Source organism: Rhinatrema bivittatum, chromosome 9 (genome assembly GCF_901001135.1).
Source record: "Rhinatrema bivittatum chromosome 9, aRhiBiv1.1, whole genome shotgun sequence".
NCBI classification, from domain to species: Eukaryota; Metazoa; Chordata; class Amphibia; order Gymnophiona; family Rhinatrematidae; genus Rhinatrema; species Rhinatrema bivittatum.
In genome coordinates, this window is record NC_042623.1 from 2,212,003 (window position 1) to 2,236,091 (window position 24,089).

The window sequence follows — 24,089 nt, forward strand, 5'->3', positions numbered from 1 at the left end:
ACCCGTGAAGCAGTTAGGTGTAGATAGAGGTACAGTGGTCTTAAGGGTCACCACTGGTGCCAGCAACTCCTTTACAGGAGGAGCTGAAGAGTTCAGTTGAGCGTGTAACTGATTGAAGGCAGTAGCAAGGTTCTCCAAAGACTTCTGTTGTTCTGTAATCCTCTGGGCTAGGCCAGGAATGGCCTGCAGTGCTGCAAGTTGAGCCGAGTCCATGGAGTTAGCAATCTGTTGTGTTTGAGGCATAGTGGACCCTTGTTCACAGTAGAGATGACTCCACCCACGGGGAGGAGCCCCATGAAGAACCACTGTGATTGGATGAGCAGAATAGTAGACACAGTATGGAATGTCTTTATTATACTGCCGTAGAGATAGTAAGGTAAGAAGGTAATGTATCGAACCACGAGGTGCCAATACACTCAACAGGCTCAGTAGTGTAGTCTCACCCAGATGTTCACGATAGGCAGGAGTCTGCAGAGCGGGTAATGCCGCTGCTGGTGGGTGGAGTTGGAGTGCCGGTTCGTAGAGATACTCACGGAGAGCTGGAGTCTTCCTGAATGTAGAATGGTGGGACCGAAGGTCCGAGGTGCAGGATGGTAGAGGAATAGGCCCTCCAATCCTGTAATGAGAAGAGAGACAAGACCCCCGAGGAGCGGTTGTCTAAGTAGTGAGGACCCCGGAGGTTAGTAGAAGCAAAGGACCCCCATGGAGCGGGTATCCAAAGCTTCAGTAAGAGCGAGGCCCTTAGCGAGAGATAGCATCTAAGCTGGCAGCTTAGAGCAGGCAGAGTAGCGAAGAGAAGACTTTGCTAACTCGCTGGTGTAGCGGAAGCGGAGGCTTGATATACCCGGAGGTATTGATGTCATGCAGTGGGGCCGCCCCCGAGGTTCCCACCATGACGTGTACTTGAGCATCAGAGATGTGCATGCTCACGCCCTAGGAGGCCATGGCGGATGGGGATGCCCATGCTGGTCTGGAAATGCCGAGGCCCATGCATCGGAGACAGCCATCTTGCCCACAGAGGAAGAAACGGGAGGAAAAAAGGTAAGGCTGAGTGGTCTCAGCCGTCTGCAACCGACGGATGCAACAGGAGGATTTTGGTACATATGTGCGCAGACACATTTACCTGTCAGCCCCTACCCTTGGTTTCAGGACTTACACACCATCCATAGCAGAGGTAAAGTTACACGGTAGGGGACCTCAGCGCGTGTTTGTGTGCGAAAATACTTACGTGCAGATTTCATTGAGAAATCTAGGAATGTCCATGCCCCAATCAAATCACGCCTCACACCACCCCTTTTTTGCAAAATATTTTTTGTGTGCGTACTGGGAGATGCTCTCATACTTGCGCACTTTTTGAAATCCATGCAGTGTGTGTCATCCCGACCTCTGTGCATATCTCCCATCTTTGAAGCTCATGGGGCTTTTTAAATTTGCCTTCAAGACTTTTAGAGAGTGGCAGATGGAGCAGCAGACGAACAACAACCCATTGCTCTGAGGGCAAAAAGTGAGGGCAGTGGTTGTAGTGTGGGTAAATGGATTTTAAAAATGCATGGGATAAAACACAGGTGATCCTTACATGAAAAACTTGACCAGATAGAAAGGGTGGGAGCCAAAAATGGTTTTCTTTTTTTCTTTTATTATTTTTTCCTTTCATTTTGTCTTTGCATTTAGCGTGCACCAACCATTTTTAGTGCATGCTAAAACCCATTTAGAAAGCACTAATTTAATTGAATGAGCACTAAAAATTCAGTATGTATGGAAAAGATGAAGTAAAGAAACAAAAGCCCATCTTTAAAAGGTAGATTTTAAAAAGGCCGCAAGTGTGTCCATCTCAGCGCACACATACATGTGGGCTATTTTATAACCTATGCATGTAGTTAGAAGATACTTTGCACGCATGGAAAGGAGCTGTACACATATCACTTTGCAACTGCTCCATGTTAGGCACAGGAGTCTGGTGAACATCATGGGGGCACTTTGATTCAGGGTGAGTTTGGGGGAGTTGGGTTGGGGTTAGGGGGTGTTGTTACAGACACATTCAGAGGTATCCATCGTAAAATTTGCATCATTAAAGAATTTTGACCTTATAAGTGATGACAAGGACTTGAATTGTACACTGCTCAGAGGTTCCACACATACCGAGACACAGAAGCTTGGATTTCCCCATTATCCTCCAGCTCAGTTAAAAAGCAAAGCAGTCTTATCAGAGAAGTGTTTCATACATTTCTTATAACCATTATTGGATGGTACATCTAAGTCTGACTGATAAAGGTCAGACAATTTGTGAAATAGCCATTTTATTTATTACAATATTATATCTCGTACACCTTAAACAAGCCAATCGAAGCAGGTCATAAAACCTACATAAAACATGCGTGAAAACTTAGCACAGATAAAACAGGGCACAGACAAATAAAAGATCACTATGATTCCCTTGTAGAGCACTGAGCCAATGCTATCTTAATTGAGAAAACATTTTTTTTGAGACCTTTAATGGCCAAATTATAGGCTGCTAGATAGGCATTACACAGATCTTTATCAGATTTTGCTAATGATTTGTGCAACTGTCCCTTTATAGAAACATAGTAATGACAACAGAAAAGGACCAAATGGTCCATCCAGTCTGCCTAGCAAGCCTCCTATCATAGTAACTTGCGCTCCATGCTGTTATCCCCAAGCCTTATGATGACCCATAAAAATGGCAGCTAGCAACTTTTTTTTTACTGGGTGATGAGCTTTCTTAAAAATGCAGACACGTTTCCACCTTCCCTTCTCACTGCACAGGGCTCCTCTGAAAACCATGGACGGAGATGTCCCTTTAGAGGAGCAATAGAACCCACTCCTTTTACAATTCACTCATTCATATCAAGCTTGGAATCTACTGAATTTGTTTTCTGGAGCATTCTCTAGGGCTCATATTGGCTCTAGCACACTGCCACTTATAGGAGGCAAAGACATTTCTCCAGAGAGTTTAAATCTAACTGTCCAAGGTAGTGGAGTCATGAATATCATTCACTCTCAGACATGAATTATCTTTATTGGAATGAAAACTCCGTTCTCGCATGTGGCCAGCATATGGCCCCTATGACTTGTATGTGGCCAGGGTTTAAATACTGCTTCAGAGAAACCCAGAATATCCATGGCCTTTACATAGTCTGTTGTCATGTTCATCATTTCCATGAATATATCAGACACACTTTCCAGCAAATCAGGGAAGGGAATATTGGGATCTTGCATAGCATGATAAACACGGAAAAAAAACCCCCAAAAACATTTACTGATGCCTGTTGTATGGAAGATACAACTGGATCAGAGTCATGTAATCAGGTCTTAGTGATGCACAAATGCCCATTCCTCAATAATCAAATCATGCATTTCAGAGGTTTTTCTGTTTGCAGACCTTATTTGCTATCATACTCGATTCAGTATTTCATGATGTGAGGCTGTAAGAGGGGAAAAACTGAGCAATAACCTAAGGGTGATGGACAAACTGAGAGAACCACCCAAAGGAAGGTTCTGAATCTCAATGGGATACACAGAGAGGATCTTCAGCTGCACAGAAAGAGAGGTAAGGCCAGATTTGCAGTCTTTATTCACCCCTCTATGCCAGATTTCTATGCGATGTTGTAATCTTCCTATAAAGGTTTAAGCATGCAACAGGATGGAAATGGAGCACTGGGGTGACCTGCACACAGCAGCAATATGACAGCATCATGGGTGATCTGCACAGAGCAGCAGTTACAAGCCAACAGGCAGGGATACAACTTTGGGAGTTTGGGTGAGGGGCACAGGGGAATGGGAGGGGGGAGGGGGGTGTCAGATTCCATCTAGAAATATGTATGCGCATCTACTCAAAATGTACAGATCATTGCTGGGAGACTGGATGTGTCATATTGGTTTTTATCTGCTGTCGTTCACTATGTTACTGTATTATTACGTTTCTATGTTACTATGCTACTGTATTACTATGTAACTGTATTACTGTCACTCTGTTACTGGGTTACTTTGTTATTGTGTTATCATATTCCTGTGTCACTGTATTGCTGTGTTACTACGATACTGTTATGTTTCTATGTTACTATGCCACTATGTTACTGTTACTATATTTCAATGTTACTATGCTTCTTTGCTACTGTGCTACCAAATTATTTTTTTATTTGTGGGTATTTATATACTGTCCTTTCCATATTTTAAACCAGGGCAATTTACAAAAATAGAAACATTCACAATAAGCATAACATAAATAAATATAAAATAACAGTTATACATCATAAAATCATAACAATACTTATACTGAATGCGATGTTTTAGTATCAAGAACATTTTTAATACAAGAATACTGTGTCACTGCATTATGCTTCTGTTACTTTATTACTGTTACTATGTTACTGTATTACAATGCTACTTTTTTACTATGTTACTATATGACTGTTTCATTCTTTTACTGTGTTTCTATAATACTGTTATTATGTTTCTATTTTACTATAGTACTCTGTTATTAGATACTGTTTCACTATATCACTGTGTCACTATGTTACTGTTACTCTGTTTCTATGTTACTGTGCTACTGTATTTCTTGTCACTATTACTGTGCATGTTAATATGCATGTTACTGTATTTCTGTGTCATTATGATACTGTTACTGTATTTCTATGTTACTGTATTACTGTGCTACTATGTTACTGTGTAACTATGCTATTTTGTTACTGTGTTACTATGATACTGTTATGTGTCTATGTTACTTTGTTACTGTATTACTGTGACACTATGTTACTAGGCTATGCTACTGTATTATGGTGTCACTATGATACTGTTACTATTTTTCTATATTACTATATAACTGTGTTACTATGCTATTTTGTTACTGTTACTGTATTACTGTCATTGTATTACTGTTACTGTGTGACTGCTATTATGCTACTTTGTTACTGTGTTACTGTAGTACAGTCTCATTGTATTATTGTATTACTGTATCACTATATTACTGTGTCATTGTTACTGTGTAGCTGTATTCTTGTGTCACTTTATTGCTGAATTACTGTGCTACTGTTACTATATTACTATGATACTATTACTATGTTTTTATGCTACTATATTACTGTGTTACTATATTATTGTATTACTATTTTACTGTGTTACTATGCTATTTTGTTACTGTTGCTGTGCCAATGTATTACTATGTTACTTTGTCACTATGTTATTATGCTACTTTGTTACTGTGTTACTCTATTACTGTGTCACTGTATTACCGTGCTACTATGTTACAGTGTAAGTTAACTTCCATTAACATACATTTGCCAGATCAGGTAAATATGCTATAACCTATGAGTGTCTTTGAAATGAAACATTGTCCTGCTCTATGAAATAATTCAAAGTGAAGCCCAGATGATGCATCAACTAACTTCAGTCAAATTTAAATACCCTTTTCCCTGTGTGATAAGCATTACTGTGTATGATAAATGCATGCACATCATAAGGGTTTAATCCAGATGCCTCAACTGATTTTCACCTTATCTTCAGTGTTTTGGGTTTTATTTACAACAGGATTTCTCCCATTCAAACATTTGATAAAAGGGGCCTCCCAGGATTACTTGATAGGAACTGAATATATACAAAATATAATGAGCAAATGTCTGAGCTCTGGAGCGAGGGCTTTCAATGACTTTAAATAAACAGTTGTCTGAGGAAAGGAAAGTTACAGTAGTGACGTGACCAACCTTGGTGCTATAAAAGTGTATCCAGTTTCATCAAACTGATCAAACTTCAGAGTTTCTGTATCTGCAGAAATTAAAAAATAATTTCAGCTAAACAGCCTGCATCTATTTTTAAGCACATGACCAAAGTTCATTCTAATTGCAAAAAATGATGAAAAGAATAATGTATAACAAAAATATCTATAGCAAATAGGTTTTATTCAAAGTCATTTACAATAATACTCCAGTAATCAACATATGGGTAGATAACGATGAAAACCTATCTGAGGCAGCATATGGTGCCAACCAATAACATCATTTGTAAACACAATCTGAGCCTCCCCATTTTCTAAACTCAGACATTTGTCATCCATCTTACTTTGCACCTGCAGAAAACTCACACATCACCTGCACAGGACATTATGAACCCTACATAGTCAATGACTGATTGCAATCTGTCTTAAACCTTTCACCTCCCCACTGATTGGGCATGCTATAAACCCCCTTCCAGTGTAATAAAGTACTGATGTTTTTACCTACCTGATCCAATCCAATGCAACCAATTAATTATTACTTAAGATTGTAACTCATGTTGAGCCCTATTGTTGGAAAAGTGCATTATCGATAAAGGCTGATGACGATTATATGGTGAGCCTGCACTTTAAACACATGTATACTCAGTGGCTCAATTGTAAAAAAAAAAAAAGAAACTACCCACTGCTTGTTTAGTGCTAGGATTGTCATGATACGATCAAGCCAGCCCTGCGTTAAGACGCCTACACCGGCTTCCTGTGAAAAGTAGATGCAAGTTTTGATTGTTGGTCACTGTAATCAAGCTTTTATATGGACAATATTTCTGTTCCTTAAAAAATAGGTCTTCAGTAGAATAGATCATCGAGATTTAAAGATTTAAGATTTAAAAATGCCATACTGGGTCAGACCAAGGGTCCATCAAGCCCAGCATCCTGTTTCCAACAGTGGCCAATCCAGGCCATAAGAACCTGGCAATTACCCAAAAGCTAAGTCTATTCCATGTAACCATTGCTAATGGCAGTGGCTATTCTCTAAGTGAACTTAATAGCAGGTAATGGACTTCTCCTCCAAGAACTTATCCAATCCTTTTTTAAACACAGCTATACTAACTGCACTAACCACATCCTCTGGCAACAAATTCCAGAGTTTAATTGTGCATTGAGTAAAAAAGAACTTTCTCCGATTAGTTTTAAATGTGCCCCATGCTAACTTCATGGAGTGCCCCCTAGTCTATCTATTATCCGAAAGAGTAAATAACCGATTCACATCTACCCGTTCTAGACCTCTCATGATCTTAAACACCTCTATCATATCCCCCCTCAGCCGTCTCTTCTCCAAGCTGAAAAGTCCTAACCTCTTCAATCTTTCCTCATAGGGGAGTTGTTCCATTCCCCGTATCATTTTGGTAGCCCTTCTCTGTACCTTCTCCATCGCAATTATATCTTTTTTGAGATGCGGCGACCAGAACTGTACACAGTATTCAAGGTGCGGTCTCACCATGGAGTGATGCAGAGGCATTATGACATTTTCCGTTTTATTCACCATTCCCTTTCTAATTCCCAACATTCTGTTTGCTTTTTTGACTGCCGCAGCACACTGAACCGACAATTTCAATGTGTTATCCACTGACACCTAGCTCTCTTTCTTGGGTGGTAGCACCTAATATGGAACCCAACATTGTGTAATTATAGCATGGGTTATTTTTCCCTATATGCATCACCTTGCACTTATCATTGCGATCCCTTGGCACCCATTTAGTGCAAAGGCCCATATTACAACATTATGCATGGGAGCTTTCCTTTTTTGCTACAACATTGTAGAGTTTGCTTCCTGTGCAGCTGAGAAAGGAAAGCATTTGTTGTTCTGTTGCCTGATATAGTTTTACTTGTTTTAATGTTTATTTATTTGATGTATTATTTTGTTATTGGTAATAATTTATGTACAAAAACTTGTAATCCGCAAAATATTTTAAAATAAATAAATATCCAGGTAGTAACAATTTCCTAGAAAAGTATACACATACATAAGGCCTAATATTCAGTAATCCAGTGAGTGGGCAAATTATCCAGCTATAGTTAGCCAGATAACCTTTTCCAGATATTCAGTGGGATAAACAGTAAAGGTATCCAGCTATGGGAGACACATGATGAGCCCATGATAGATGACTGCTGACTTGAGCTTCTCCTGCTCTCATCTCTAAACTTATACTTAGATGACACCTATATATGGAGGTGTTGATCATCCAAAATAGCTTGTGAGATGATTAAAAATCTATCTTCATATTGTGCAGGAACAGGTTGTGAGACCTAAAAGGCCAAGCCATAAGACAGCAGCAGAGAAGACAGTGATTTCGGAGAAGCTGCTCCTGAAGGATGAGTATATGGCTGATCCTACTCTTCCCAGAGAGATTGTGGAAACAGTAATGACAGCAATGAATCCACTAGGGGAAAAAATAAGTACCAGTTTGGATGCAAAGTTGGAATCTGTTGAGGACAAAGTGGCCCAGCTCATCTCGACTATGGGTGAGAGATCTCTGGGAGTGCTGCTAGATAATATCACTGAGTGGTGGAAGAGCTTGATATGTGTCATTCACAACCATGTGGCAGATGCTTGAGAGTCTGGGACAGCTGCATAAAACGCCTTCAGAAAAGCAGTATGAGCTTGAAATAGGAACCAATGTAATAACATCAGAATCGTTGGGTTCCCAAAAAAGAATAAAAGAATGAAGGCAATGACCCTGTAGGATTCTTTGCTCATTGGCTATCGACGGCACTCACAATAGATTGCAAAGGAGACAAGCTCAAACTAGAACGGGTGCATTGATCGCTTGCCTTGGGCTATCACAACTATGGAGATAAGTGCAAGGTCATAGAGGACATTGATCGCTTGCCTTGGGCCATCACAACTATGGAGATAAGTGCAAGGTCATAGAGGACAGTAGAGTGATGAATGAGTCCTCTTTTCAGGGCCAGAGGGTATATATATTTCAGAATATTTTTTGTGGACTTGCAACAGAAATGTTAGGATTTGCAGTTTTAAGAGAAAGCAGTGGCAGAGAGGAATCCCTTACACTATGCTGTATCCTGCAGCATGCGAATGAAAGCATTGTCAAGCTGCTCGATTTCTACAACAGCTTCATTCACCTGTCAAAGACAATGTCTCGTGAAAAGGAGATAATTCTGAATATCCTTTTCTTAGTAGCTTCTTATAGTTTTATTTTTATTAAATTCTTATACCGTGTTTCTCCAAAAATAAGACAGGGTCTTATATTATTTTTAACTCCGAAAAAATGGTTAGGGCTTATTTTCAGGCGATGTCTTATTTTTTTTCCATGAACCTTTCAGTTCGGCCTTCGTTATCGACCTGCCGTGGGAAAATTTCTTTTCCTGTGGTTCGTGCTGATTTTATTTTGGCTGCCCCCCCCCAAAAAAAAACCTATACGGTATCCGAAACCCACCCCAATCCTTCCAATTTAATTAATTACCGTACAACTAGGTTGTAAAAAAAAACCAAAAAAACCCCAAACCCACCCCAACCCTTAAAATTTAATTAATTGCAACCACCCCACCCTCCCGACCCCCCCCCATCCAAAACTTGCCAAAATTCCCTGATGGACCAGCGGGGGTCCCGGGAGCGATCTCCCACTCTCGGGCCGTCGGCTGCCAGTAATCAAAATGGCGCCGATGGCACTTTGCCCTTATGGTGTGTGACAGGGGCTATCAGTGCCATTGGCTGGCCTCTATCACATGGTAGGAGCAATGGACAGTCGACGCGGGTTATCCATTGCTCCTACCATGTGACAGGGGCCGACCAATGGCACCGATAGCCCCTGTCACACGGTAAGGGCAAAGAGCCATTGGCGCCATTTTGATTTGTGGCAGCCGATGGCCCGAGAGGGGGAGATCGCTCCCGGGACCCCGCTGGACCAACAGGGACTTTCGGTAAGTCTTGGGGGGGGGGGGGACTGGGCAAGTCTTGGGGTACAAATCACGCATGCACCTATAACTAGGGCTTATTTTCAGGGTAGGGCTTAATTTCAGGGAAACATGGTATCAGGTTTATAATGGGCTAGTTTTAGCATTAAAATGGGGAAGGAGAGCTTATCTAGTGGGAGGTTATATTTTGTAGTGGGGAGTTGTGAGGGGGGTTAGGGAGGGAGGAAGGCTCTGGGTTTTGCTTTGTTTCAGTGTTGTCTAAACTTTCTTCCTGGCCAGATATCCAGTTGCTGAATTTTGAGCCTGCTAAGGAATCTGAGACTGATATTGTGGGGCACATAGAACGGCGAGAAATATGTCTCTTGGCAGAGTGTTTGTCTTCCGGAAGACACGGTGCTGCGGTAGAGTCTGACGGCAGTGGAGACAGTTCATGATGGAAGACAGCTGCTCCTGTCTGGATGTCCAACTTGGACTCAGGGGTGACTTAGTAGATATTTAGCGCACTCAATACCCTTCCTGCAGGAAGGAACTAAAAAATGAAATTTCAGACCTATTAGTAAAAATTTGTAACTTATCATTAAAATCATCCATTGTACCTGAAGACTGGAGGATAGCAAATGTAACCCCAATATTTAAAAAGGGCTCCAGGGGCGATCCGGGAAACTACAGACCGGTTAGCCTGACTTCAGTGCCAGGAAAAATAGTGGAAAGTGTTCTAAACATCAAAATCACAGAACATATAGAAAGACATGGTTTAATGGAACAAAGTCAGCATGGCTTTACCCAGGGCAAGTCTTGCCTCACAAATCTGCTTCACTTTTTTGAAGGAGTTAATAAACATGTGGATAAAGGTGAACCGGTAGATATAGTATACTTGGATTTTCAGAAGGCGTTTGACAAAGTTCCTCATGAGAGGCTTCTAGGAAAAGTAAAAAGTTATGGGATAGGTGGCGATGTCCTTTCGTGGATTGCAAACTGGCTAAAAGACAGGAAACAGAGAGTAGGATTAAATGGGCAATTTTCTTAGTGGAAGGGAGTGGACAGTGGAGTGCCTCAGGGATCTGTATTGGGACCCTTACTGTTCAATATATTTATAAATGATCTGGAAAGAAATACGACGAGTGAGATAATCAAATTTGCAGATGACACAAAATTGTTCAGAGTAGTTAAATCACAAGCAGATTGTGATAAATTGCAGGAAGACCTTGTGAGACTGGAAAATTGGGCATCCAAATGGCAGATGAAATTTAATGTGGATAAGTGCAAGGTGATGCATATAGGGAAAAATAACCCATGCTATAATTACACGATGTTGGGTTCCATATTAGGTGCTACAACCCAAGAAAGAGATCTAGGTGTCATAGTGGATAACACATTGAAATCGTCGGTTCAGTGTGCTGCAGCAGTCAAAAAAGCAAACAGAATGTTGGGAATTATTAGAAAAGGAATGATGAATAAAACGGAAAATGTCATAATGCCTCTGTATCGCTCCATGGTGAGACCGCACCTTGAATACTGTGTACAATTCTGGTCGCCGCATCTCAAAAAAGATATAATTGCGATGGAGAAGGTACAGAGAAGGGCAACCAAAATGATAAAGGGGATGGAACAACTCCCCTATGAGGAAAGACTAAAGAGGTTAGGACTTTTCAGCTTGGAGAAGAGACAGCTGAGGGGGGATATGATAGAGGTGTTTAAAATCATGAGAGGTCTAGAACGGGTAGATGTGACTCGGTTATTTACTCTTTCGGATAGTAGAAAGACTAGGGGGCACTCCATGAAGTTAGCATGGGGCACATTTAAAACTAATCGGAGAAAGTTCTTTTTTACTCAACGCACAATTAAACTCTGGAATTTGTTGTCAGAGGATGTGGTTAGTGCAGTTAGTATAGCTGTGTTTAAAAAAGGATTGGATAAGTTCTTGGAGGAGAAGTCCATTACCTGCTATTAAGTTCACTTAGAGAATAGCCACTGCCATTAGCAATGGTAACATGGAATAGACTTAGCTTTTGGGTACTTGCCAGGTTCTTATGGCCTGGATTGGCCACTGTTGGAAACAGGATGCTGGGCTTGATGGACCCTTGGTCTGACCCAGTATGGCATTTTCTTATGTTCTTATGCAGAGATTATACCTCTTTTTCCCAAAGACACAATTCTTATAGTTATATGCATTTATTTTTGTGTGCTCAGGGACTTGTCCACCTAGCAGGGCCTGCAGATATCTCAGACCACTATCTGGTACATTTGCTGCTGGATATCTGTCAGTCTCTGAATGCTGAAAGAACAGTGACTTCTCAAACTATTCAAGGTTTTTTAGACATACATGGAAACTGGGATTACAGCCCTGTTCTCTTATGGGAAACATTAAAATAAGTTTTAAGCGGTAAAATTATTAGGTTTGCTTCTTATCTTGAATGAGAAAGACTAAAGAAAGCGAGGTCTCTGGAAATGTGGAGTTAGTCAGTGGAGTTGATATAAGATTTATAGGGATTTACAGAAATGCAGGGAGGAGGATAAAGAGCCCCAAGGAATCGCATACAACATTCTTTTAGATATTGAAGACAAAATATATATAAACATGGGAACAAAACCTGAGCAATGTCAGCTCGTAGGCTGAGGAGAAGAGCACGTAAATGTTTGATAAATGGCATCTGAAGCAGATAGTCATAGACCAGCTTGAGGAAATCATGGATATTATCAGGTCCCATTTTGTAGATCTCTGATTCAGGGGATAAATAGGAATATTTCAGTAAGGTTTGCTTGCCTGGGCAAATGGAGGTGCAAAGGGATCTGTTAGCTGCTCCTTTTACAGCCACTGAACAGTGACAAGAGCACAGGCACAGATACAGTTCAGCTCGACTTTTATTTAAAAGATTCCTCCCCACGGTGACTCCACTTCTATTGAATGTTTTTAAACGCGTGCATGTGCATCTAGATAGTCCTGGGAGTCTGACAGATATACTACTATCCTGAGTCACAAGGTCAGCGGTAGCACTGACCTAGGTCTTAGCGTCCCATTGCATTACTCAGTTCAGACATTCAAATCTTGACTAAGGTTCACCATAGGAGACCTGAGAACGTATTGAGGGAGTTAGTGGTGTCAGACCAAGATGGCTTTATCAAGGGCAGGTCATCTATTGTTAACAAGCACAGGCTTCTTAATAAAACTGCAGGCTTGATGGTCACCTTAGCTACACAGAAACATAGAAACATAGAAATGACGGCAGAAGAAGACCAAATGGCCCATCCAGTCTGCCCAGCAAGCTTCCCTCATTTCTTCTCTCATACTTATCTGTTTCTCTTAGCTCTTGGTTCTATTTCCCTTCCACCCCCACCTTTAATGTAGAGAGCAGTGATGGAGCTGCATCCAAGTGAAATATCTAGCTTGATTAGTTAGGGGTAGTAGGGGTAGTAACCGCCGCAATAAGCAAGCTACACCCATGCTTATTTGTTTTACCCAGACTATGTTATACAGCCCTTATTGGTTGTTTTTTATTCTCCCCTGCCGTTGACGCAGGGAGCTATGCTGGATATGCGTGAAGTATCAGTTTTTCTTCTCTCCTGCCGTTGAAGCAGAGAGCTATGCTGGATATGCGTGAAGTATCACGCATATCCAGCATAGCTCCACAAAACTCTCAACCATTAATCATGCCTTTTGTACATAGCATTTAATGTATTTGTATACCATTTAACCGTTTATTCTTTCCTATCTCTTCCTTCTTCTCCAAGTTCTGCTACCCTTGTTATTTGTAACTGCTCCTTCGGTCACCACAGTTCGAGTTGATGTATTTAATGCACTCCCGTTTCATGTAAACCAGCAAGATATGTTTTCATGATTGCTGGTATATAAAAACCTTAAATAAATAAATAAAATAAATAAAAAGTATCAGTTTTTCTTCTCCCCTGCCGTTAAAGCAGAGAGCTATGCTGGATATGCGTGAAGTATCAGTTTTTCTTCTCTCCTGCCGTTGAAGCAGAGAGCTATGCTGGATATGCGTGAAGTATCAGTTTTTCTTCTCCCCTGCCGTTGAAGCAGAGAGCCATGCTGGATATGCATTGAAAGTGAAGTATCAGGCACATTTGGTTTGGGGTAGTAACCGCCGTAACAAGCCAGCTACTCCCCGCTTTGTGATTGTGAATCCTTTTTTCTTCTCCCCTGCCGTTGAAGCTATGCTGGATATGCGTGAAGCATCAGTTTTTCTTTTCCCCTGCTGTTGAAGCAGAGAGCTATGCTGGAAATGCGTGATGTATCAGTCTTTCTCCCATGCCTTGAAACAGAGAGCCATGCTGGATATGCATTGAAAGTGAAGTATCAGGCTTATTTGCTTTGGGGTAGTAACCGCCGTAACAAGCCAGCTACTCCCCGCTTTGTGAGTGCAAACCCTTTTTTCTTCTCCCCTGCCGTTGAAGCAGAGAGCTCTGCTGGATATGCGTGAAGTATCAGTTTTTCTTCTCCCTTGCCATTGAAGCAGAGAGCTATGCTGGATATGCGTGAAGTACCAGTTATTCTTCTCCCCTGCTGTTGAAGCAGAGAGCTATGCTTTATATGCATTGAAAGTGAAGAATCAGGCATATTTGGTTTGGGGTAGTAACCGCCGTAACAAGCCAGCTACTCCCCTCTTTGTGAGTGCAAATCCTTTTTTCACATTTCCTCTTGCTGTTGAAGCTTAGAGTGATGTTGGAGTCACAGTAAGCATGTGTATGTTTATTGAATAAGGGTATTGTGTCCAGGCAGTAGCCATCATTCTGGCGAGTCACCCACTCTTCATTGGCGGCCTCTTGACTTTATGGATCCACAGGGGGTAATTTTCAAAGGAGTTACGTGCATAAATGTAACTACTATTGTAGCAATTTTCAAAAGCCATTTACTCATGTAAAGTGCACTTATGCGAGTAAATCCTATGGACGATTCAATGGCATATATTGTAGCAATTTTCAAAAGCCCACTTACTCGAGTAAAGTGCATTTACATGCGTAAAACCCAGTTTTACGCATGTAAATGCTTTTTAAAATCAGACCCACAGGGGCGGATTTTCAGAGCCCTGCTCGCCTAAACCCGCCCAAAACCGGGCGGATTTAGGCGAGCAGGGCCCTGCACGCAGGTGAGCCTATTTTACATAGGCCTACCGGCGCGCGCAGAGCCCCGGGACTTGCGTAAGTCCCGGGGTTCTCCGAGGGGGGCGTGTCGGGGGGCAGGCCCGGTCGTTGCGGCGTTTTGGGGGCGTGTCGGCAGCGTTTTGGGGGCGGGTACAGGGGCGTGGCTATGGCCCAGGGCAGTCCGGGGGTGTGGCCGCGCCCTCCGTACCCGCCCCCACATCGCGGCCCGGCGCGCAGGAGGCCCGCTCGCGTGCGGGGATTTACTTCTCCCTCCGGGAGGCGTAAATCCCCGGAGAAAGGTAAGGGGGGGGTGTAGACAGGGCCGGGCGGGTGGGTTAGGTAGAGGAAGGGAGGGGAAGGTGAGGGGAGGGCATTAGAGGATTCCCTCCAAGGCCGCTCCGATTTCGGAGCGGCCTTGGAGGGAACGGGGGTAGGCTGCGCGGCTCGGCGCGCGCCGGCTATACAAAATCGATATCCTTGCGCGCGCCGATCCAGGTTTTTAGCAGATACGCGCGGCTCCGCGCGTATCTACTAAAATCCAGCGTACTTTTGTTTGCGCCTGGAGCGCAAACAAAAGTAGGCCTATTCGCGGAGTCTGAAAATCTGCCCCACAGTGTTTATCCCAAGCCCCTTTGAAGTCCTTCACAGTTCTGGTCTTCACCACTTCCTCCGGAAGGGCATTCCAGGCATCCACCACCCTCTCCGTGAAGAAATACTTCCTGACATTGGTTCTGAATCTTCCTCCCTGGAGCCTCAAATCGTGATACCTGGTTCTGCTGATTTTTTTCCTACGAAAAAGGTTTGTCGTTGTCTTTGGATCAATAAAACCTTTCAAGTATCTGAAAGTCTGTATCATATCACCTCTGCTCCTCCTTTCCTCCAGGGTGTACATATTTAGATTCTTCAATCTCTCCTCGTACGTCATCCTATGAAGATCCTCCACCTTCCTGGTCACCCTTCTCTGTACCGCTTCCATCTTGTCTTTGTCTTTTTGTAGATACGGTCTCCAGAACTGAACACAGTACTCCAGGTGAGGCCTCACCAAGGACCTGTACAAGGGAATAATCACTTCCCTTTTCTTACTCGATATTCCTCTCTCTATGCAGCCCAGCATTCTTCTGGCTTTTGCTATCGCCTTGTCGCATTGTTTCGCAGACTTCATATCATTAGACACTATCACCCCAAGGTCCCTCTCCTGCTCCGTGCACATCAGCCTTTCCCCCCCCATCGAATACAGTTCATTCGGATTTCCACTCCACATATGCATGACTTTGCACTTCTTGGCATTGAATCTCAGCTGCCATATCTTCGACCACTCTTCCAGTTTCCTTAGATCCCGTCTCATTCTCTCTACTCCTTCCGGCGTGTCCACTCTGTTGCAGATCTTAGTGTCATCCGCAAAAAGACAAACCTTACCTTCTATCCTGTCCGCAATGTCGCTCACAAAGATATTGAACAGGACCGGTCCCAACACCGATCCTTGCGGTACACCACTTAAAACCGCTCTCTCTTCAGAGAAGGTTCCATTTACCATCACACATTGTCTTCTGTCCGTCAACCAATTTGCAATCCAGGTCACCACCTCAGCACTCACTCCCAAGCTTCTCATTTTATTCACCAGTCTCCTGTGCGGAACCGTATCAAAAGCTTTGCTGAAATCCAAGTATATGATATCGAGCGCTCTTCCTTGATCCAATTCCTTCGTTACCCAGTCAAAAAAGTCAATCAGATTTGTCTGACAGGATCTTCCCCTGGTGAATCCATGCTGCCTCTGGTCCATCAATTCTCCAGACTGTAGATAGTTCACTATTCTCTCTTTCAGCAGTGACTCCATTACTTTTCCCACCTTTGATAGGCTTCACTGGCTACTTTTGTTTGCTATTTTCAAAACGTTGAGTTTGCCTACCCAGTTCTGTTGCTGGTTAAAGGCTTTATATGCTCATCCGAAAGCCAGGATTTTGTTTAATGGATCTCAATCCAGTTTTTTTCTTACCCAGAAGGACACAAGACTAAGGCACCCTTTATCCTTCCCCACCCCCACACACTATTTGACTTGACAATTGAAGTCCTTGTCCAGAAAATCTGTTCTGATCCAGTGATGACAGGCTTTAAGATTGCTGACACAGCTCATGTCATATCGCTATATGCAGATGACATTTTGCCTTTTTTTTTTAATCTAATCCTAGTAGATCAGGGCCCTATTGAATGAATATGGTGCAATCTCGGGATATAAAGTTAATATTTTTTTAAATCAGAAATATTTCCAATCGCAGCACATGTGGAATTGGGAATTCCTGCATGTTTCTTACATTTGAAGTTGGGTAAGGACAGTATTCTGTATTTGTACATATCCCACAACAGTTTTTCAATGAAAGAACACAATTATGCAACTGTGACAGGCAAGATACAGAAGGATCTGGTAGAGTGGGGAGACAGATATATCTTTTGGATAGGTAGACTGGTGTAGTGAAGATTTATATTTATTTTAAAAATGTATATCCCGTTTGCTCCATAATTCACAGCAGGTTACAATAAAAATATACATATTCGGTAAAGACATTACACTAGTAATCATGAGAACATAAAGTTATTGCTAGCATAGACCAGAAGGCCCACTTATAAAGGAGGGGAAGATACAAAACTACAGAGAAAGTAAAGTCTAGCTTTCTGATAAGCAAGCTGAAAGAAATAGGTTTTCAGCTGCACTTTTAATGATTTACGGTAGGGGGTTAGAAGTCAACACTATGGTAAAGAGTTCCATAGACAGGGACCTGCAGTTGAGAAGATGCAATCACACACCTCATGGTTCTCAACTAATCTCACCTTTTGAATAAACGATACAGCAAGCAAGCCAGTCAGCTTAGCGCAAGGATACTTGTAAACTAGAATTTAACACTGAAACTGTATCAGAATTAATGCCTTTATGAACCCAAATGCAAACCTTGTAATTTATTCTCCAGTGGGCTGGCAATCAATGGAGAGATTTTAAAATGGGAGTGATACGTTTTCTCATGCAGCTGCCGCATTCTGTATAATCTGAAACAGTCTCAGCGTGTAAATAGGGAATCCCAAATATAGGGAGTTGCAATAGTCGAGGCCAGAATCCTCTGCTAATAACCAAAGTTTAAACCTCGAAGCATACACAGTTTACTAAACAGTGACGTTGAATATGTTTCTTCATGGATAAATTAGACTCAATCAGGATCCCAAGGTTTCGGGCCTGGTGGGTAATGGCAATTGAGCGTTCGTCAAAATGCAGATCTGAGGGCAGGTCTGATTTAGACCTTCGTCTTAGAATTAGTATCTCTATTTTATTCATATATATAGATAGCTTGTAATCATGAAGACACTGTTTAATTGTTGAAATATACAAAATATTGAAGTTGACAGTAGAAGACCAGGCTGCATGCATTGGAAAGAAAAACTGAATATCGTCTGCGTAAATGCTATAACATACATCCAGGCCAGCTAATAGGTTGCAGAGTAGGGAAAGAGATATATATTAAAGAGCATGACAGAGAGGTCAGAGCCCTGAGGGACTCCTGCTATCAGCTCTGGCAGCTCGATATCTTTTGGCCAAAATGCACCTATTGAATGTGCCTTGACATAAGAACATAAGAAATTGCCATGCTGAGTCAGACCAAGTGTCCATCAAGCCCAGCATCCTGTTTCCAACAGAGGCCAAACCAGGTCACAAGAACGTGCCAAGTACCCAAACACTAAGAAGATCCCATGCTACTGATGCAATTAATAGCAGTGGCTATTCCCTAAGTAAAATTGATTAATAGCCGTTAATGGACTTCTCCTCCAAGAACTTATCCAAACCTTTTTTGAACCCAGCTACACTAATTGCACAAACCACTTGACAGATATGAGACAAATCACTGTAATACTGTATCCAGATTTATGTATTTATTCCAGCATATTCCATGCAATCTGTTTAAGAGTTTATTTATTAATGTTAATCAGATGTTGTGCAGATTCATTTGGCAGGGCAAGCCTTCTCATCTCAAATTAAGAACATTGTGGAGGCCATAAGAAGAAGGAGATATGGCACTCCCTAATGTATTACTGAGTGGCCTGACTTGATGGTTGAATAGAGACACCTCAGTTCCATGGTTTTCCATAGAAAGGTGTTTGGCTGAAGGAGTTGACTTCTCTTCTTTATTACTGAACTTGGAGCACTCCTCACAGGACAAAAAGGTATGTTATGTTAATCCTCTCATCTTAAATACTGTGAAAATATTGAAGGCAATGAAAAGAAATCTGAGGTTTCCTCAGAAAACCTCCTCAGCTCTATTCCCTTAAAGGCCTATCTTGGAAGTATCTATGCATACCTTCTACAATGATGCAGAAGATTGGTGAGATGTGATTCTCAGATTTGTGGGTCAGTTATGGGAGGAGGGTAAGCTCAAATCTTTTAGTATCCTCACATCTGAATATGGGGCTTAGGAAGAGTAGAAACCATACTCTGAGAGGATTCAAGGTACTTTTTAGTGGCATAGGATGAAAGGCCGGGAATATGGAATCCCATCCCCAACTGGTGTTCTTGCAGAAGGAGATACCACAGATGTTGATCTCAATCATATACAACATGGAGATTCAGATTCTATTCCACTTTACACTCTCTGTCTCTCTCTCTCAAAAGTGGCTCAATAGCATTGAGAACCCAGACAAGTGCTAAATGAAAAGGTGTGGAAGCAAATCTGAATGGCTTTATTTATTTATTTAGTTTGATTTGGATTCCACCTTTCAGCCATTTCCAAGTGGATTACATTCAGGTACTGAAGGTATTTTCCTTTCCCAAGAGGCTCACAATCTAAGGGCCTGAATTTATTAAGGCTTTTCTACCATTCTTTGTCTATGGGAAAAATGTTTGAACTTGAGGCAATGGAGGGTGAAGTGACATAAAATCTCAATCTGCAGAATTTATGATCAAACTTCTGCACTGTGCATATTTATTTATTTATTTATGTATACATATATCTTATATTCCATGATTCACAAATAGTTTTACATGGATAACTACATGGATACTTGGCTGTTTAAACAAGCATTCCCCAACTCCAACTAATGTCTCACAACATCAACATTTATAACACAGCCAGCTCAATTTCAGCTCTTTGTAAATATTTTTAGCTGTTGATAACCTTTCCTTTTATTTCCCTCCTCTCCTAGTTCAATCATCCTTGTTATTTGTAACTGCTTTCTTCCGCACTATGGGGCAGATTTTTAAAAAATACGCAAGCGCGTACTTTTGTTTGCGCACCAGGCGCGAACAAAAGTACGCAAATGCGCAAGGGGGTGCACATTTGTGCAACCTGCGCGCGCCGAGCCCAGCGCGGCCTACCTGTTCCCTCCGAGGCCACTCCGATTTCGGAGCGGCCTCGGAGGGAAGTTTTCTTCGCCCTCCCCCCACCTTCCCCTCCCTTCCCCTCCCTAACCCATCCCCCCGGCCCTATCTAAACCCCCCCCCCTACCTTTGTCGGCAAAGTTACGCGCATCGGCCGGCAGCCCCACTCCGTCCTCCGGTCCCGGGGGCTGGTCCGAAGGCCTCGACCACACCCCTAGGCTGGCGCCACGCCCCCGGGCCTGCCCCCGAAACGCCGCGGCACGCCCCCGAAACGCCGCGTCGTTTCGGGAACGCCCCCGGACATGCCCCCTCCCTCCCCTTTTCGAAAGCCCTGGGACTTTACGCATGCCAGCGGCCTATGCAAAATAGGCGCGCCGGCGCACGCGGGCCTTTTAAAATCCACCTCTATAGTTCTTGTCTGAAGTTTATTATGCACCCCTGTTTAACTGTAAACCAGCATGATGTGATTGTATCATGAATGCCGGTATATAAAAACCTTAATGAATTAAATAAATAAATAAATAAATAACAATAAAAACATTCATAATAAAAAATCACAACACATTAAAATACAAGATAGACATTAAAATGCAAGCAATAAACTTCAATAACTGTCTGCTGCAGTGAGTTACCTACTATACCTAACAAAAGCCTGCACAAAGAACATCACCTTCCCCTCTTTCTAAATGTCAACTAAACAGTCTCATTACGTATTTCCAAAAGCAGCAAATTCCACACAGTAGGAGCAACCAATGAAAATGCCGTAAATCGAGTAGACTGAAGACAAGCATCTGCACCTGAAGGAATGCTTAGCATTTTCTGTGGTGAAGATCTAAGAGAACACAATGATATGTACCAGTGAAGTTATCTGCTAAACAATGATACTCTCTCCAAAGCCTTATATATAAGAACAGATATGTAAATTGGACACATTGCACAATGAGTAACCAATAGGGATGTGAATCATTTTTATAACAAATTAAAATATCGTACGATATTTCTCAATTTGTTATATAATCGGTTAAAAAGCGAAATGAGCATTTGTTCCCCCAAATTTTCGTGAAAATTGTTTTTCGGGTTAGCGAGCACTAACAAAAAACCGTTTATTTTTGTTATTTTTTGTTACTTTTTGTTATTTTTTGTTAGTGCGCGCTAAGCCGAAAAACAATTTTTCACTAAAAAACAAAAAATACCGATCTGCGGGAAAACGAGATTTTACCACAGTCACATGAACCTGAAAGCGCAAATGATCGGGCACCCGATTCACATCCCTAGTAACCAATGAAGTTCTATCAAAAAATGGGCAAATATATGCATCTCAGGGAAGATAAAAAAGAAGCCAAACTGCCGTGTCTTGGACTAATTGAAGCACTCACAGTAAATACTTTGCTGGACCTAAGTATACAGCGTTACAATTATCCAAATGTCTCAATACAATTACTTGAACGACCCACAGGTAAAATCTTCTTCCAAGGCCAGATAATACAAAGTTTAGGAAAGCAACTCATGCTACCTTTTTAACGTACTTTTAGTGAAAGCTGAGAATGAATGATTTCCCCTAAATTATGAGCTTACCTTTAATATCTATAATTAAGTTACCAAGGATTATACTTTCAAGGGATGTAGACAAAACAGAACTGCCAAGGTAAGTATTAAGCCTTTACATGTCAACCACTCTTAAATCTGCTTAAGAGAGTCAAAAAAGAGCAGCAAGGTACTACCCCAGATCTGATACTAGGAATAAAAAAAATTGAACATTGTCCACATAAAACTTAAATACAGCCCCAAGGGAAGACAAAAGTTTACCCAAAGGTTGCATACAAATATTAAAAACAATGGCTGAAAGGGCCCATCCTAGGGGAACCCCTACTGTGTTTCAGTACCAATCAGAATAATCATCTCTCTAGCTAACTTGTTGCATTCGTTTATCCAAAAATGATGTGAACCATCCCAGGACTTGTCCACTGATACCAAGCTCATGCAGCCTCATTATTAACTTTGAATGACAAATAGAATTAAAGACAGAGGATTTGTCAATTTAGACTAAAATGCCTGACTTGTAGACTGAATCTCATTTAACAGAGATACCAGCAGTGTCTCAGTACAATAGTATCTCTGAAAGCCAAATTGTTTCTGCTCATAAACCTCTATGTCATTAAAATCATCCATTTATAATACCTATTTCTCTAAAATGTTACTTATAGTACAAACGTTTGAAATCAAACAGTAATTAGATCACAAGGTAGAAAAAACCACATATTTCAATACAGGTTGCACAATACTCCATTTCAAAGCTTCTGGGACCATTCCATGATCTAATGAGAGCAATTATCTGCATTAAACTTACCTTAAACAAATCCCTTATTCTTAATAATTCAAAAATTGCAAGATCCAAGGAGCATTTAAAGATTTTTACCTGGGCTACCATACCATCAAGTCCCCTAGCTACTATTGGAGTAAAACTATTCTATTTAATTTTGACATCTTCAATCACACTCTCCTTGTCATCATTAGATGTATTACTAGGAAGCTGTTTTAAGAGATTTTGACCTTTGTCTAATAAATATTTTGCAAAATCGGAACTGCTAGGCCTGACTAAATCATCAGTTCTATGATACCCCAAAGCACCTCTAACCACAGAAAAAACAGCTCCAATGGTTTATTAAATGATGCATTAATGCTAAAGCCAGAAGAATGCTGGGTTGCATAGAGAGGAATATCTAGTAAGAGAAAGGAAGTGATGATCCCCTTGTACAGGGCCTTGGTGAGACCTCACCTAGAGTACTGTATTCAGTTCTGGAGACCGTATCTCCAAAGGGACAGAGACAGGATGGAGGCGGTCCAGAGAAGGGCGACCAAAAAGGTGGATGGTCTTCATCAAATGACTTATGAGAAGAGATTGAAGAACCTAAATATGTATACCCTGGAGCAGAGGAGGAGTAGGAGTGATATGATGCAGACTTTCAGATACTTGATAGGTTTTAATGATCCATGGTCAACAACAAACCTTTTCCATTGGGAAAAAAAACAGTAGAACTAGGGGTCACGATTTGAAACTCCAGGGAGGAAACTCAGAACTAATGTCAGGATGCATTTCTTCACGGAGAGGGTGGTGGATGCCTGGAATGCCCTACCAGAGGAAGTGGTGAAGACTAAAACTGTGAAGGATTTCAAAGCGGCATGGGATAAACACTAGAGATGTGCAATCGTTTATCACGAATTAGGCAATTGCAACGAAATTGCCTAATTCATCGTGGTTCGGGGACCCTGAAACCCGAAAAGGATTTTCCCCGAACTTCGGGGAAACTTCATTTTTTGGGTTTGTGTGGGGAGAGGGACACATTTTTTTTTTTAAATTAAAAACCACCCCAAACATCAAGATTAAGTATAATACAACCACCCTCCCCAAGACTTACTAACATCCTTGGAGGTCCAGCGGGGTCCCGGGTTCCATTTGTCCCTCCGTGCCCGGTGTGCTACTGCAAGCCATGCTCAAAATGGTGCCGAATAGCCTCTGAACTACTATGTCACAGGGGCTACCGGCGCCATTGGTCAGCCCCTGTCACATGGCCATCGGCACCATCTTGTGTTCATACCATGTGACAGAGGCTGACCAATGGCGCCGGTAGCCCCTGTGACATAGTATGGGCAAAGGCTATCGGCGCCATTTTGATTCCTGGCATCCGACGGCACGAGTGCAGGAGATCGCTCCTGGACCTCCACTGGACCCCCAGGGACTTTTGGCCAGCTTGGGGGAGCCTCCTGGACCCCCCCCAAGGCTTGCCAATAATCCCTGGGGTCCGGGAGCGATTTCGTTGTCAGCTGCCAGTAATCAAAATGGCGCCGATGGCCTTTGCCCATACTATGTCACAGGGGCTACCGGCGCCATTGGTCAGCCCCTGTCACATGGTATGAGCACAAGATGGCGCCGATAGCCATGTGACAGGGGCTGACCAATGGCACCGGTAGCCCCTGTGA

The 24,089-nt window shown here is 42.1% G+C and overlaps 1 protein-coding gene across 9 annotated transcripts in view; it reads right to left on the reverse strand.

Moving 5' to 3' along the window:
• CACNA2D1 (calcium voltage-gated channel auxiliary subunit alpha2delta 1) overlaps window positions 1–24,089 on the reverse strand; it is a 1,026,983-nt gene that overhangs the window by 153,157 nt on the left and 849,737 nt on the right. For all 9 annotated transcript variants that reach the window (XM_029615087.1, XM_029615085.1, XM_029615090.1 and 6 more), the window contains one exon: window positions 5,718–5,778. In XM_029615087.1, the coding sequence (XP_029470947.1) occupies window positions 5,718–5,778 (61 nt within the window). The remainder of the gene's footprint in view (window positions 1–5,717; window positions 5,779–24,089) is intronic.